We start from the raw sequence: 13,636 nt of genomic DNA on the forward strand, positions 1-13,636 counted from the left end.
GGCCAGGTGTCTCAGCATGTATATTCCAGCGAGAGGAGCACACTGCAGCAGGGGGGAGGGAGAGAGCCAGCGAGAGAGGTGCCGCACATTCCTCCACTCCTCCACATCAACGTTGCTCTTGTACGCGCATGCGATAGAAAAGGGACCGGACATGCACGCCCCCTCCCCTCTCCCTCCCTGCTCACCGATCCACAGGTTATGTATTCACGGAAGCGAAAGAGTGAAGGTGTCACTGCCTCACCGGGGGCAAAACTCCATCATGATGCAAGCCTATGACCAATCCGAAGAAGGAGCGAATGGGAGACGATGAAAGACGCCATCGCCTGCTTTGGTGTTGCGTTCAGGGTTCAGTGACCACTGCGCGTACCAGAGGTGGGCGCCGTATTCCACACACAGAGTTGTGTGCAGCGGGCAGGGAGGGGCTTTTGCTTCCACTCGAGCCTGCCCGACATCCGCCAGAAGGGACCACCGCGGAGAAGACGCTGGGGCTGGATGTGCTTCATCCACCATCTCTGCATTGTCATTGTGCTGCTGCACGTGGTGGCGCCTCTGCGCTTCCATGCCCCCTCCCCCCTCCCCTGCTCCTTCCATTGACCTGAGGACACACGCACCCAATCATCCCTAACCCTCCACGACACCACAGCTCTCTCTCTCTCCCCGACCTCTCTATGGTTATCGGCATCAACAACGAGTCGTGCCCACGACCGCCCACCCGCTCCCGCTCCCTTCCACTCGCGAATTCACTCATCATCGGCAGCAGGAGTAGGATTGGCTGCATATCTTTTTTTTCTTTCTATTCTCTCCTCCTCTCCGCCTCTCTCTCTGCGTGCGCGTGTGTGTGCGTGTGTGCTGGCCGTCGAGTTGGTGCAGGCCTGCTCTCACCCCCCCATCTTCCTCCCTCTCCTTCTCTTCTCCTTCGCTTCGCAGGCGACGTGGAGCAGGGACGACATCCTTATCTCGCTCGCATCGCCCATCATACCTTCCTCTGATTCTCCTTCCGTAGCAGCATCACAGCCACACACGCCCACACATAGAGAGAAGGCACAATGGCTATGCGCACGGTGTCTTCAGCTACATCCGGTAGCGACCTTTCTAACTCCTGTAATGAGGGGAGCATCCTGGAGCTCGAAGCCCTTGAAGAGCGCGTCGAGCTCGCGGAACCAGGGAGGCGCTTGCCTATGCCAGCCCTCCGCGCCGGCGTCACGGTAGGAGGCGCCCGCCACAGCTCTGCGGCGCTTCTAAGCGGTGCTGCGGGCATTCCTCTAGGTGAAGCCTTCGACAGCCACCGTCACTCCAGAGACCAGTGTCAATTACCTGCTGCTCACCAGAAGCGACTGCTTCCTGTGCCGCCTTTCCAGCGCATCGAACGCGGCGATGACTTCATGGGCACGGGCCGAGATGTCGGCTTCAACGACAGCTTCGACGGCTTTCCATTGTACGTGGACGAAGACGGTGTCATGAAGCTGTCTGGACACCGCCGGCGCGATCCATTTGCCTTTGGCTACGATGGTGTCGAGGAGGGCGACTTGGCCACAGACGGCGCTCGCGGGGGCGATGATGATCGCAGAAACTCCTACCATGGCGGCGCTGGTGCCGCGCTCGGCTCGTCTTCCGGCACGTCTGATGGCGCGTTTGTGTCTGGCAGCTCCTCGTACTCTTCCTCCTTTTACGAGGAGCACTGCGAACTTTCCTATCAACAGCGGGGTGGAGCCTCTGTCCATGGGCACCGGTACAGCGCCGATACGAATGCGGCTGCCAGATACGGATACACACCCCTTGGGATGCCTTACGCCGGCGGCGTTGGCGTTGTTGCAACGTTCGATGACGACGGCGCGCCGGTACCCATCGATGCGGCGCTGCCCAGCCACCACCACATCGCATCACGGCGTCGCCGCCTCGTTGGGGCTGCCTCTAGTGCGCAAGCAAGGCTGAATAATGCAACGCAGCGTCGCTCCAGCCGCAAGAAAGGCCGGCGCAGTCGAGGGGGTGGCACTCGCGGCGGGCGACTTGAAAGGAGGAGGACCAAAGCAGCAGCCACCTCGCACGCACCCGCTGGCCGCCACAGAAGCCGCAGAGGAGCGCACAGCTCAAGTCGCGTACCAGCCCGTCTGTCAGGCAGCAGCCCCGTTCTGGTCGGCACGAATCCGTTGCCGAACACCAGCGGCGTGAATGTTGCGGCGACCGCCAGTGCCACTGCGACCGCCGGCATCCATGGCGGCCTTAGCGCCTTTCTCTCCGCCGGTACTTCGATCAGCGTCGGGCCCTCCGAGGCGAAGAAGGTGGTGCGAATGCGCGAATACCTGCTAGCGCGTCAGGCGGCGGCGAAGAAGCGATATTCGGCGGTTCGCCGCGACTCTGTCGGGACTGCAAGCACTGGTGCGACGGTCGGCAGCGACAGAGGCGCATGGAAGACGGCGGCGGCAGACACCTTGCGCGTGGTAGCCTCCTCTCGCACAGGTGACGGCGCTGGCAGGACCGCAACTAATACCGATGCACTCGCCTCACAGCCCACTCGCGGCGCGGAGCCATTCAGTCCACTGTCGATGTCTCTGAGGGACTTGAATCGGAGCACCGGGCTGAACACGGGGAAGGCGGGGGCAGGGCCAGCCTTCGCGTTGGCAACGCAACGCTCCGCCCGCTTGCGCTCCAAGGACGCCTCCACACAACTGCAGGCGGTGACGATGACGGGGGAGTCCGTGTATGTGCGGGCAGACCCAGCCTCTGCCGCCGCCGCAAGAGCGCTGGGGAGCGATCGCAAGGGTATTTCTGGCGGCGACGGTGCACCTGGCGCGATGCACGGCACAGCACTTGCTGCGGGGACGGCGACACATTTCGAACAGCGTATGATGACGTTGCGTGACCCCTACACGGGCCTCGCCAACGCCCCAGCTTACACGCCACTGATAACTGTGGCGGAGACGGCGGTGGCAGTGCACACGTGCGCCGCTGGGATCCAGTTCTTTCGAGATCCAACGGCGCCTCGGCCATCCGCAGTAGCGTTTCTGCCGCCGACTTCCTCGGCCTTGCTCGATACGCCTTCTCAGCTTTTGCCCACCGCCTACCTGCTGGATGTTGGTAATCCGCCGTTGGCACCTACGCCTTCAGGACCCGTAGCTGTGTCTGAGGAAGCCTCGCTGCGTGCATCCTTCAGGGCGCCGTACACATCGACCACTCCGCACACGGCCAGCTCTGCATCTGCGGCGTATCGTCTGCCTACATCCCTCTATCCATTCGCCCCATCTCTCACGTCCACGGCGACGCCACCTCAGGCCTGGCAGCCCCCCAGCCGTGGCCCCCCGGGGAAAGATTTGTCCAAGCTGCGCAGTCCGGGCTCTCTGGTGATGGACAGAAATTCCTTAGCCACGCCGCTGTCGCCACAAACGCTGCATAGTCGCGACGGCGTGGCGCTAATGGACAAGGCGGCGACGGAGGCAAGTGACTCGGCTCAGGTAAGGCGGTGCCTGCCCACCAAGGCGGGTGCCTTTGGCGGCGTGCGGCCTCGTCTCACCGCTCGTGACGAAAGCGCTAACGCAGGTGCGCTGCCCACCGTGGCGAGCAGTGGAAACGGTGGCACCGCGTTGCTGGATGTGAACGGCCTCCGCGACTCAGACCAGTACACGGCGACGTCACTCAGTTTCGGTGACTCCTCGCCCTCATGGCGGAAATTGCAAAGCGGCGGGGCCGCTGCTGCTGCTGCCGGCGACTACAGCAGTGCGGCAGCGCCTGCAGCTGCGGCAGATATTTTGGGCAGCGGTGACCTTTTTCCGTGGGGTTGGCGCTGCAGTGCATCTGCATTCGATGTGAGCGGCAGAGAGGGCCAAGACGGAGTTCCGATCGCCCCTGCATGGAAGGATGAGGCGGTGCGCGGACGGTACGGCGTATGGCCCGCCTTCGTCCACCTGCGCGGAGCTGCCGACGAGTACGACGTTAGCCTTCCCGCCGCCGGCACGTCGAGCAGCGCCTCCACGGCCATGCCGCCTTTCTTCGCGTGGCCGCACCCTGCACCGCAGCTGCCCGCGTACCTGCCCTCTGTCGCTCCTTACGCGGCAGCCCGCCATCCCCAACAAAACATACGCTATCATGCCTGGACAGCTGAGGGCGTGTCGGCGACGTCGAACACCTCGTGCGTGGTGCACGTCTTCACTGTCTCGCGGGAGATGCTGCGGAGCGTGTACGAGTACGTTGCGTACATGTGTGTAGCGAAGCGGTATGCAGAGCTGCAGCGTCGGCGCAGAAAACGCGAAGAGCACCTTTGCAAAGAACTGGCCGCCGGTAGGCTGACGCGCGACGCCCAGCGGTACCTGCGCTGCCCCCATTGTGGTGTAATCGGGAAGGTAGTAAGAAGCTCTGCCGCGCGAGGTGACAATGAGGCTATGCCGTCAAACCCTCTGCTATCCTCAACGCCGACCCAATCGCAGCATCGGCGTCACGGCAGGAAGCACCACCACCGCCACCACCATAATCCCTATCATTCCAGAGCGTCGCACGATCGCCCGACGGTCTCGGCCACCACCACACCACAGCCGCTGCTCTTTCCGCAAAGCAGTGCGCCAGGAGCGAGTGCTCCCTTAGACTTGCCGCTACCACAGCAGCAGCGGCAGCGCACGGAGATGTTTGGATGGTCGGCGGCGAAATCGCCATCGCCGCGGGCGATCTCTCTGCCCCCGCAGCCGCCACGGCGCTCGGCTTTTGGGATGGGTAATGCGACCCAAGCCGGTAGCTGCGTCGCCATTGAAAACATCAACGTCAAGGTTGACGAGTGCGCGAGCGCGCATCATGCCGTGGTTGTCGACGAGACAAGCGATACCTTAGCAATGCCCCCGGCGTCTGCGGTGCCACAGTCGCCAGCCGCCGCACCAGCTTTGCGGGCGGCGTGTGCACCATTGACGAGGGGTGGTAGTGGCACATCCGTGTCGTCCTCAGCGCTTCTGCCGCTGTCTTCTCCGAGTCCGTCGCCACCACAGCCACTTTTGAGTTCTACTGTGGTCGCCACGGCATCACCGGCGCCTGCAAAGCTGCACACCTCTCCGCGTGTCCCCAGCACGAAAGGGGCGGCGCTGGCCGGACCCACCAACAGCAGCGACACCCGCGTCGGGGCGCTCCTAGACACGCTCGTCGTGAGCGGCGAGCTCTCGCAGTCTACTCGCATGAATTCGCAAGCGTACGAGCCAAGCGCGCAGGCGGCCTTTGATCGATGCGTCGACGCTTCAGGTAGCGACTTGCGTGCACTACGGCAGCAGCCCCCGACCACCGTACCGGCACGCGGCGCAGACGAGGCGCGCCCTCTCGACGAATCCGCCACCGCTCTGTCGCCTCGCAAAACTGCGGAGGAGCGCGGCCATGCCACTAGTGATGATGCCGCCATGCAACGGTCGTCTTCACGCGCGGCGCTCGCGAACAGCAACAGTAACAGCCACAACCACAGCCACAGCCTCCGCGTCGGCGGTATCGACAGCGACGCCGAGGATGGACGGCTGGGGCGGGCCGGCTCTGTGGCGCCACACGCGCCAGGATCGACGGCCTCGCAGCTATTCACCATATCGACATCCACCTCACTGGACCGCTCCATGGTGATGGTGGCCGCAGGCACACGCGACACCACGGTTACGCGCGATGCAGCTACAGCGCCGACAGCGCTGGTGGCATTCGCGGATTCGTCCGCGTCGAAGTGTGCGCCTTCCACTGCGGCGAGTGCGGTGACCACCACCATGGCCACTGTCATGACGACCCTCAACGCCGAAGTGAGGGTCATGAGCAGCAACTCGAGGGGCAACCCGAATACCAACAACATGAGCGGCACCAACTCGCTCTTATGCCCGATGCCAGAGTCGACCCAGACGCCGGCGGTGCCGACACTGGTGCGCTCGCCGACGCTGCTGCAGGACCAGGCAGGCGACGATCACGGGGATAACCCTGCAGTAGGGCAGAGCTGGTGCGACACGGACGCTCACGAAACGGCGCGAGACCACGATCTCAGCGGCGGCGCGTCTTACGTGTGCCTCGGCTGCCACCGTGACGTGATACCAAAACAGTTGTTGCTGAGGTCCGTCAGCGGCCATAGCTCGTCGCACCGCCATTCCCAGCACGCCCATCACTCAGCTGCAGGACACAGTCACCACACGAACAACAACACCGACAGCGGTGGCGTTGATGCCAACGTGGGCGACGGTAGGACTGAGGAGACTTTGGGTGCTGACATCGGGGTAATGGCGTTCGAAGACCTCCTGCAAGATGACGCGTTCACGTATGCGTTGCACACCGCCTTGTGCGAGTTGCTCATGATGCCGTCAACGCGAGAGCCACCATCGCCACCACCGCCGTTGCCAACGGCGGCGCACAAGAGAAGTCGGAAAGGGTTTCAAACCACGTCGGCGACGCGCGCGGACCTGAAAGGCTTCCTCCATCCCGTTTTACCGAGTGCATCCGTGCACCAACCCGGCGCACCTCTGCAGCACTCGTCGGAGGATACAGCTATAGCGGCGACCAACGCTGAAGGTGAGGTGCGCAGAGCCGTCGCGATGGATGTGAGCGCCCTTCCGCGTCTCTCGCCGGGTGTGTCGCATCAGCAGAGCCCAGAGGCGATGAGGGACGGCGGCGCGGTCTCTTTTGGGAGTATCGGCAGCTACATCGGTGACGACGAAGACGAGCTCGCGGAGCAGCAACGCACACCACCCACATCCCCGCTTTCTATCTCAGCTGCACCGTCGTCTTCATCCACGTCGTCCATGTTAACGTCCTTGGAAAGCTCGTCAGGGGCAGCGGACAGGGAGGGCGGCGGCTGCTCGGCCGCTCCTTTGCCCATTCGCCTTTCGCTTCCGTGTTGCGGGCTGACAGTAAGTGTGCTACCGTACGTGGAGCCGCAAGTGCCCCCTGCGGAGACACAGGAACGGGCCAGTGACAGCGGCATCAAGCGTCGTGGAACAACAGAGAAACACCTCATTCGCATGAGCGCTGCAATCCGGAAAACCATCGGCATCGCGCACCCACCACGGCAACGCTTTGGCACACCGGCGTCGCTTTCTCGGCCAGTGATCCCGCGCATGCGCGAGGACGCGTCGACACGGGGGCTGACGCCATCCACGATGCTCATGAGCGATGCTGCCGCCTCTCACCGCCGTCGCAAGCGCAGCTGCAGCGACCAACGGCAAAGGTCGCGCATCCATCTCGACACGCCCTCGCGTCAGCGGCGGCGCAGCAGCGCGAGCACTGCGGCGTCGAAGCTCACTTTTATGGAAAGCCCACGCAATGGTTCAATGATGCACAACGCGGCGGCGTCGAGGGCGCTCATAATGAAGGGCACGTTCAGCAGTGAGAAGCACCGCATCCAAGTAAACCCGCGCACCCCGCTGGACGCTGTGAGCAAAAACCGTATCATGAGGCGCATCTTCCGCCAAGACCGGCTTGGCAGCAGGAGCGACACCACTCCCGCCGCAGTCGCCCGTTCATCCGAGACTGAAAAGCGATATGGCAAGGGCTTAGATCCTGCTGCTGCTGTGGCGGCGAACAGACGAGATGGTGCTGGGTCTGCAGCAGGCGTGTCAGTCAGATCGTGGGGTTCTGATATGCGCAGGCAGCGCTGCCCCCCACACCATCGCTGTTCCTACACACAAGAGCTGGCCCAGCAGCATGCTCAGCTGCTCTTGCCTCCCGGCCGTGCCCCCAAGCCACTCGGGCTCGATCTAGGCGTGTATCAAGACTCCAGCCTTGTACTCGAGATTGATCTCGCATACCCGCGGCTGCCTCGGGGCAACGTGCGGGAGCTTCTTGCGGAGTGGAAGGACATCTGCCAACCCCACCCTGTTTTAGTGGAAGCCGTTATCCGCAACATCGTGTACGCTGTGCTGGTGCAGCTGTCTACTCTGCACGCTGCCGGCCGTACGCATGGGAGTGTTAAGTCGACCAATGTTTTTCCGCTATGGCATGCCATGGAAGGCACGCGAGCGTCGGGGCTCATGATGCCGCCGCGGCCACGCCAGCGCTCCACGTCGCCATTCCCGCTCGCGGTGGCGCACGAGAAATGTCAGGCAGAGCCGATGCAGGAGCGCGGGGGTAAGGCGGAGGCAGCGATAAGGAACGGAGAGGACGGTGAGTGTCGGCGAAGCACCTCCAATGCTGAAGGAGAGGGCGCATGTGAGTCGGGTCGCGCATCGGTTGCTGCGCCGCCGGCGACAGATCAAGCCGCACCTAAGCCACAGCGGTGTACCTCCGAAACGTCCATCTCACCCACGATTCTTCGCTCCCTCTCCAATCGACGACGACATCTGGCGCCACACACGGCGGCAGTGCATCTCAGACTCTATCAAAAGACGCGCTTTCGGAACCGCGCGGCGCAGAGCAGAGTCAAACCTGCTCGTGGATTTGGTGCGGCTCGTGGCGCACCGAGGGCGGCAAAGAGCTCTGCAGCAGCAGCGCTGCCAGGAGCGTCTTCTGTTGCCACCGCAAACGCATCCTCTACCGGGCTGGCAACCACCATGGCTGTTTGCCGCCGCCGCAGTTTCAGCGTCAGTACCGGCGGCAGCGCTCGCACCGACAGCAAGCAGGCTGACACCAGCACTGTTCCACACATGCCTGTGGGGCTATCGCCCCACTCGTCCATCCTGTCGTCCCCCTCCGCCGCCCTATCCTCAGAGACCGTGCTACCTCCAACGCTGGGCTCAGCATGCAGTCCGTGCGCGACGTTGCTGACCGCAGACGCAATCCAGCCCTACCACCCGAACAGCTGCAGCAGGAGCACGACTGCGTTCTCGCCGGCCATTGGCATGGTCTCAAGCACCACACGTTTGCGCCGCTGCGGAGGTGCCGCGGCGCGGCTCAGACGCGGCAGCATCGGGACCAACGTCGGCGGCAGAGACGACGTGTGTGACCCCAACGGCGATGCCGAGGATGAGGACGATAGTGCGCTCGTGCCCCTCGTCGCTGAGGTGTTGACGCTGCCATCTACTCTGCCGTGTGCCTCAGCGGCTGAACCCGGCACTGCTGAGCCGCAGACACAGCTGCAGAACGGCCTGTGGGGGACGCCGTCGATGAACGTGATGCCGTCTTGCACTTCTTTCGCAGCTGTACGGCGGCATCGTGACTATCGCTGCGGTCACCATCGAAGGCGCCAAGGCCGCGGCTTGTGGCCATCCGCAGTAGAGGATCCGGAGGCGTGGCTTGCGTCTGCAGCGCCGCGGCGCTATGTGCGCGGGGCGGAGCTGCGGCCTCCAGCGGCTGTGTGGTTTCCTCGAGTTGCCGTAGACAAAGCTGTTCTTGCAAGCAATAAGCCGAGCGTCGGCGAAGGCGTACCACTGTCGGCGGGTGCTGCAGCGGTGCTGGAGCGCACATCCGACGTCGCAGCACAGCCTGTGCTAACCCGAGGCCCAGTGGGGGCTGTGCCGCACCCGCGGCTCGACAGCGTTGGCGGAGACGAGACGGGTGCATCCGCGCCCGCAACTGCTCGCCGGGTGAGGCGCCGGGGCAGTTCCGCGGGGCCTTCGACGTCCTCGGCGGCTGCGCTGCATGGCGCCAACGACGGCGCTGGCCAGTACGCGCCGGACCCGCTGCAGTGGTCGCGCCAGGTACTGCTGGTAGAGAACGTTGGTGCAGTCGTTGCAGCCGCGTTGCGCACTGCTATGACTTGCGTGCTCATGCGGCATCCACCGCGTCAACACCCATCGTCGCTGTCGTCACCTCTCGCCCTTGTTACGTCGACGAAGACGCCTATATCGCACTCAGAAGAAGCGCGTCATGCCGCAGACGCCCTTGCTGATCTCGCCACCGCCGCTTCTGAGAGGCGGGGCCTTCGCCGAGCCGTCTGGTCCAAGTCGCCTGCTGCAGCGGTCTCACAGCGACGCACGAGAGTCGCAGCGTCTGCGCCGGCGCTGCGTGTGCATGTTCCTGATGTGGTCCGCAGTCCTCCTCCTCTGCCGCCCAATCTTTTTGCCATCCAAGAGTCAGAATACGTGCCGGCACCCGAACTGATTCGTGTCTCTGCCGATGAAGCCCGCGCGCTACGGCGACCGTGGCCTCCGCACCCCGGCGGTGCAGCTGCGGCGGACAAGGTCGAGGGAGAAGGGGTTGCAGGGGAACACCCTGGCTTGTCTCATAGCCCCGGGGCAGCAACTGTTGATATGGGGGAGGAGGACGCGGCGCAGTTGCGCGAGGCCTTGGCACGACTAGAGGCGGCCGCGTCACCAACGACGACGCTGCGCAACACCGTCGACCCGTACCCTGCCGTCAGCGCCGCGGCGGATATCTGGGAGCTGGGTATGATGACGCTTGAGCTTGCCGATGGTCCGCCGCCGATGACGTGGTTGAAACAGCGCGAGCCGGCGCCGGCCTTGAGCAACTATCCATGGTCTTCCTACTTCCACGCGTTTGTATCACTGTGCCTGCAGCGCAGTCCAGAGCAGCGCGGCACAGCGGCAGAGCTGCTGCGGCACCCGTGGTTTAGCGTGGCCCTGGTGCCGCAAGCCTCCTTGCCGTCGCCGCCAACGGCCATTCGTAGCAACGACGGCGGCTGGGGTCAAGCCACGACCGGCAGCGGTGCAGGCGGCGCGCCGGTCGAGTCAAGGAACTCGGCGGCAGGTTTTCAGGGCGGCAAGGCGGGTGGGCCCGCGCCGGTGAGCCCGTCAACACTGCCGCTAGTGCCGGTGTGTCCGCCAGGTGTCATGGGCGTCGGCTGCTTGACCGCGGAGGAGAAGGCAGAGTGGGAGAACTACGACTACACACTGCTCTACGCGTCTGGTGCGCAGTTGACTCGCCCGCTCACGACGAGCGCCGCCGCGGCTACTGCAGCTTTGGCGACAGCTGCAGAGGACCACCGCCCCAGTGGCGACTCCAGCGTGCGACTAGGATGTCCATCGGCGCATCAGACGCAGGGAGCCACAGCATCTCTGTCCGCGGTTTCCGCGGGGGCGCGCAACAGCCGGGAAGCAAGCGCTGCATACGCCTTAAGCGTCGGTGAAACACCATCGTGGCTGGGGCAGAGTCTGCGTAGAACCGACGCGCCTTCACCGTCGCCCGCTGCTGCCGCTGCCGCCGCCGCCGCCGTCGCGATGGTGTCGCAGCCTTCCGCTCTCACCGTTTCTGGCCCTGGTGGCGGCACCGCCGTTGGGCTACCATCGGTTGCCGCTGCATCCGCCAGCCCCGCCAAGGCCTCCGCAAACGACGAGCTGATGACATCAATGTGCGCGGTCGACCTTGCACAGAACTTTGCAGAGCTCATCGCGCAGAGATGGGTAAAGCAACAGCAGCAGCTGGTCCCGTCGCTGGCCACCGCGGCAGGCGCGTACGATGGGGCTGCGAAGGGAAGGCAGGCGATGTCACCGTCTCAGCGCAACTTCTTCACTGCCGCCGCTGCGACAACGTCTTTAGACGGCGTCAGCTCTGTTCTCCTTCCTGTCATCTCCCCTCGGTCCACCACTGCTGGTGCCGCTGCGGCGGCAGCGGCCTACAACGCAGCGTCGCCCCGATCCGCGCCGTCGACAGCTGGCCAAGGCGCGGTGTTGCAGCCGCAGTCGGAGCTGTTGCGCCCGAAGATCGGCCCTGATGAGATGATGAGGCCAATCTGGGGAGGGCACAGCACGGCGTTCAGCAACAACGTCCCGGTGAGCGGCCAAGTGGCGGTGGTTCCTGTCATATCCCCGCGCGGCGCTCGGTCGCCGTTGCCGCTGCCACCACCGGAGTTCGTCGGCAGAGGAGCGGTGCAACTGCTGCCGACCTACCTGCCTACACTTTATGTCCCGCTGCTTGACCCGCGAGGTGACCCAATGCTGACACTGGCGAATGCCTTGGTGCCTCCGTGGACGGCAAGGATGATGGGCGAGTGGGGCGGCACGGCAGGCATCCAGTCGCAACCGCAGCCGCAGCCGCAGCAGGCATGGTCTTCCACAGCGCGCGGTGCCGCACCGCCGTGGCTTCAGCTAGGCGCGCGCGTTGCAGCAGGGAGCTCGAAGCCGCTCGTGTATCCCACCCTTCCGGCGTTGTCGCGCGGGGGTGGCAGCGTCAGTGAAGGTGGAGGCGGTCGCTCGGCCCTGCACTGTGACCGCGGCGATCCCGATGGCAACGCTAGCACATGCAGCGATCGTAGCAGCAACTCACAGCATCACGGTCGGCACGCGCGAATGGCATCTGATAGCTCGAGCCAAAGCAGTAGCTCCAGCAGCACAGGGGGCGACAGCGACAGCGACAGTTACAGGACCGCCAGCGGCGGACCGCAGGTCGCGCGCGGTGGTACTCACGTCCACGCCAGTGAAGACGGACTTTATGACGTTTACATGCCCAAAGTGGGTGGTGAAGTGCCTGTCCTGACGCGAAAGCCGGCGCAGCACCTCAATGATACCCTCAACGCAACGTCGCTGCCTCTCACCGACGGCGCGGCTAGCCGAAGCGTCGCCTTCAAGGTCGGCACATCGGAGCAGCGCGCTGGTGGTGGCCACAACATGATGTTCTACGACCCCGCAACGGACGGCAGTGCGGCTGCCGTGAAGGAAGGCATCTCCTCTTGCGCGACTGCGCTGAAGCTTCGGGTGCCAAGCGGTGATGGACACTGGCCTCGACATGGGCGACACAGCGGTTCCGCTGGCAGAGGTGATGATAGTGATTATGGCGCAGGACCGCGAGTGTCTTCGTCTTCCTCCTCTCGTCCAGCGCATCATCTCAACGGCACCATCGCCACCGCTCTGGCACGCTTGTCAATGATGGCGTACCTTCCTTCTGACACTGATGGGGGCTGGAGTGAGACCAGCAGCAGCAGCGACAACGAAGACAGCACCAGATACAGCGACGGGTCCGATTCGGCTACTTTGTCTCCGATGTGGGGGCGGCCGGTGTGTCGGTCGACTCCGCTCGGGTCGGACGATAAGGCTGCTTGCATGCAAGGCTTCATCATCAGCGGTGATGGCACCAGCTGTGAGGAGCCGGACGAGGACGATGATGGGCCGTCGATGAGCGCAGAGGTGCGGTGCGATGAGCTGCTTCGCTGCTTATCAGCGCTGCAGCGCAACTGCCCGGCGGCGGTAAGTCTGTGGTGCGTCCGTGTGCTGCAGCAGGCGATGCGGCACCCCCGGACGGCCGCGAGCGCGGTGCGAATCCTGGAGCGAATCGAGAGTCTCCTGCCTGCGGGGCGGTCGAGGAACCTCGACTGGCTCAAGCCACCGAACGTCTCGCCGTCGCCGCCGCAGTCCTCGCCTGACCCTCTGGGCACAGGCGATGCGCAACGCCGCGAGAGAGCAGCAGGCACAGCAGGCGACGGCAGCTCCTCTCTCTCTGCGATGGGGGCTGCCGTCAGGGTGTCGTCTCACTCCTCTGCCGGTGCACTGCCTCCAGCCGAGCTGGACACGAGCCCGAGCAGCTTCCAGAATTATGAGATGGCAAAGTGGATACATGCGTTGCATCAGGTGCTTCCACGATGCACGTAGCCTCACGGATAGCGGCAGTCGGCACACAAGCACCGACGCCCGCACCCATGCGGATGTGCAGCGCGTTCCTCCCTCAACTATTTGCTCTATTTGGACTGTTTTTCTTCTTTACGCCGGCTGTACGCGCGTGCCGGGGTGGGGGCAGGGGGGACCCCCTGCAGGGGGGGGAACCATCGGCGATGACATCGACACCATCAAGCACCGCGACGGAGGCGCACATGAACACATACACAGAT

The 13,636-nt window shown here is 64.1% G+C and overlaps 1 protein-coding gene across 1 annotated transcript; it reads left to right on the plus strand.

Annotated features, from left to right (window-relative positions):
* Window positions 1-1,052: 1,052 nt before the first annotated feature.
* LMXM_26_2120 (conserved hypothetical protein) lies at window positions 1,053-13,400 on the plus strand (the record flags this gene model as incomplete). Its single annotated transcript, XM_003876465.1, has 1 exon — window positions 1,053-13,400. The coding sequence occupies one exon, from the start codon at window positions 1,053-1,055 to the stop codon at window positions 13,398-13,400; it is 12,348 nt and encodes a 4,115-aa protein (XP_003876514.1).
* Between the last annotated feature and the right edge of the window lie 236 nt (window positions 13,401-13,636).

Source organism: Leishmania mexicana, chromosome 26 (genome assembly GCF_000234665.1).
Source record: "Leishmania mexicana MHOM/GT/2001/U1103 complete genome, chromosome 26".
In the NCBI taxonomy this organism is placed as follows: domain Eukaryota; phylum Euglenozoa; class Kinetoplastea; order Trypanosomatida; family Trypanosomatidae; genus Leishmania; species Leishmania mexicana.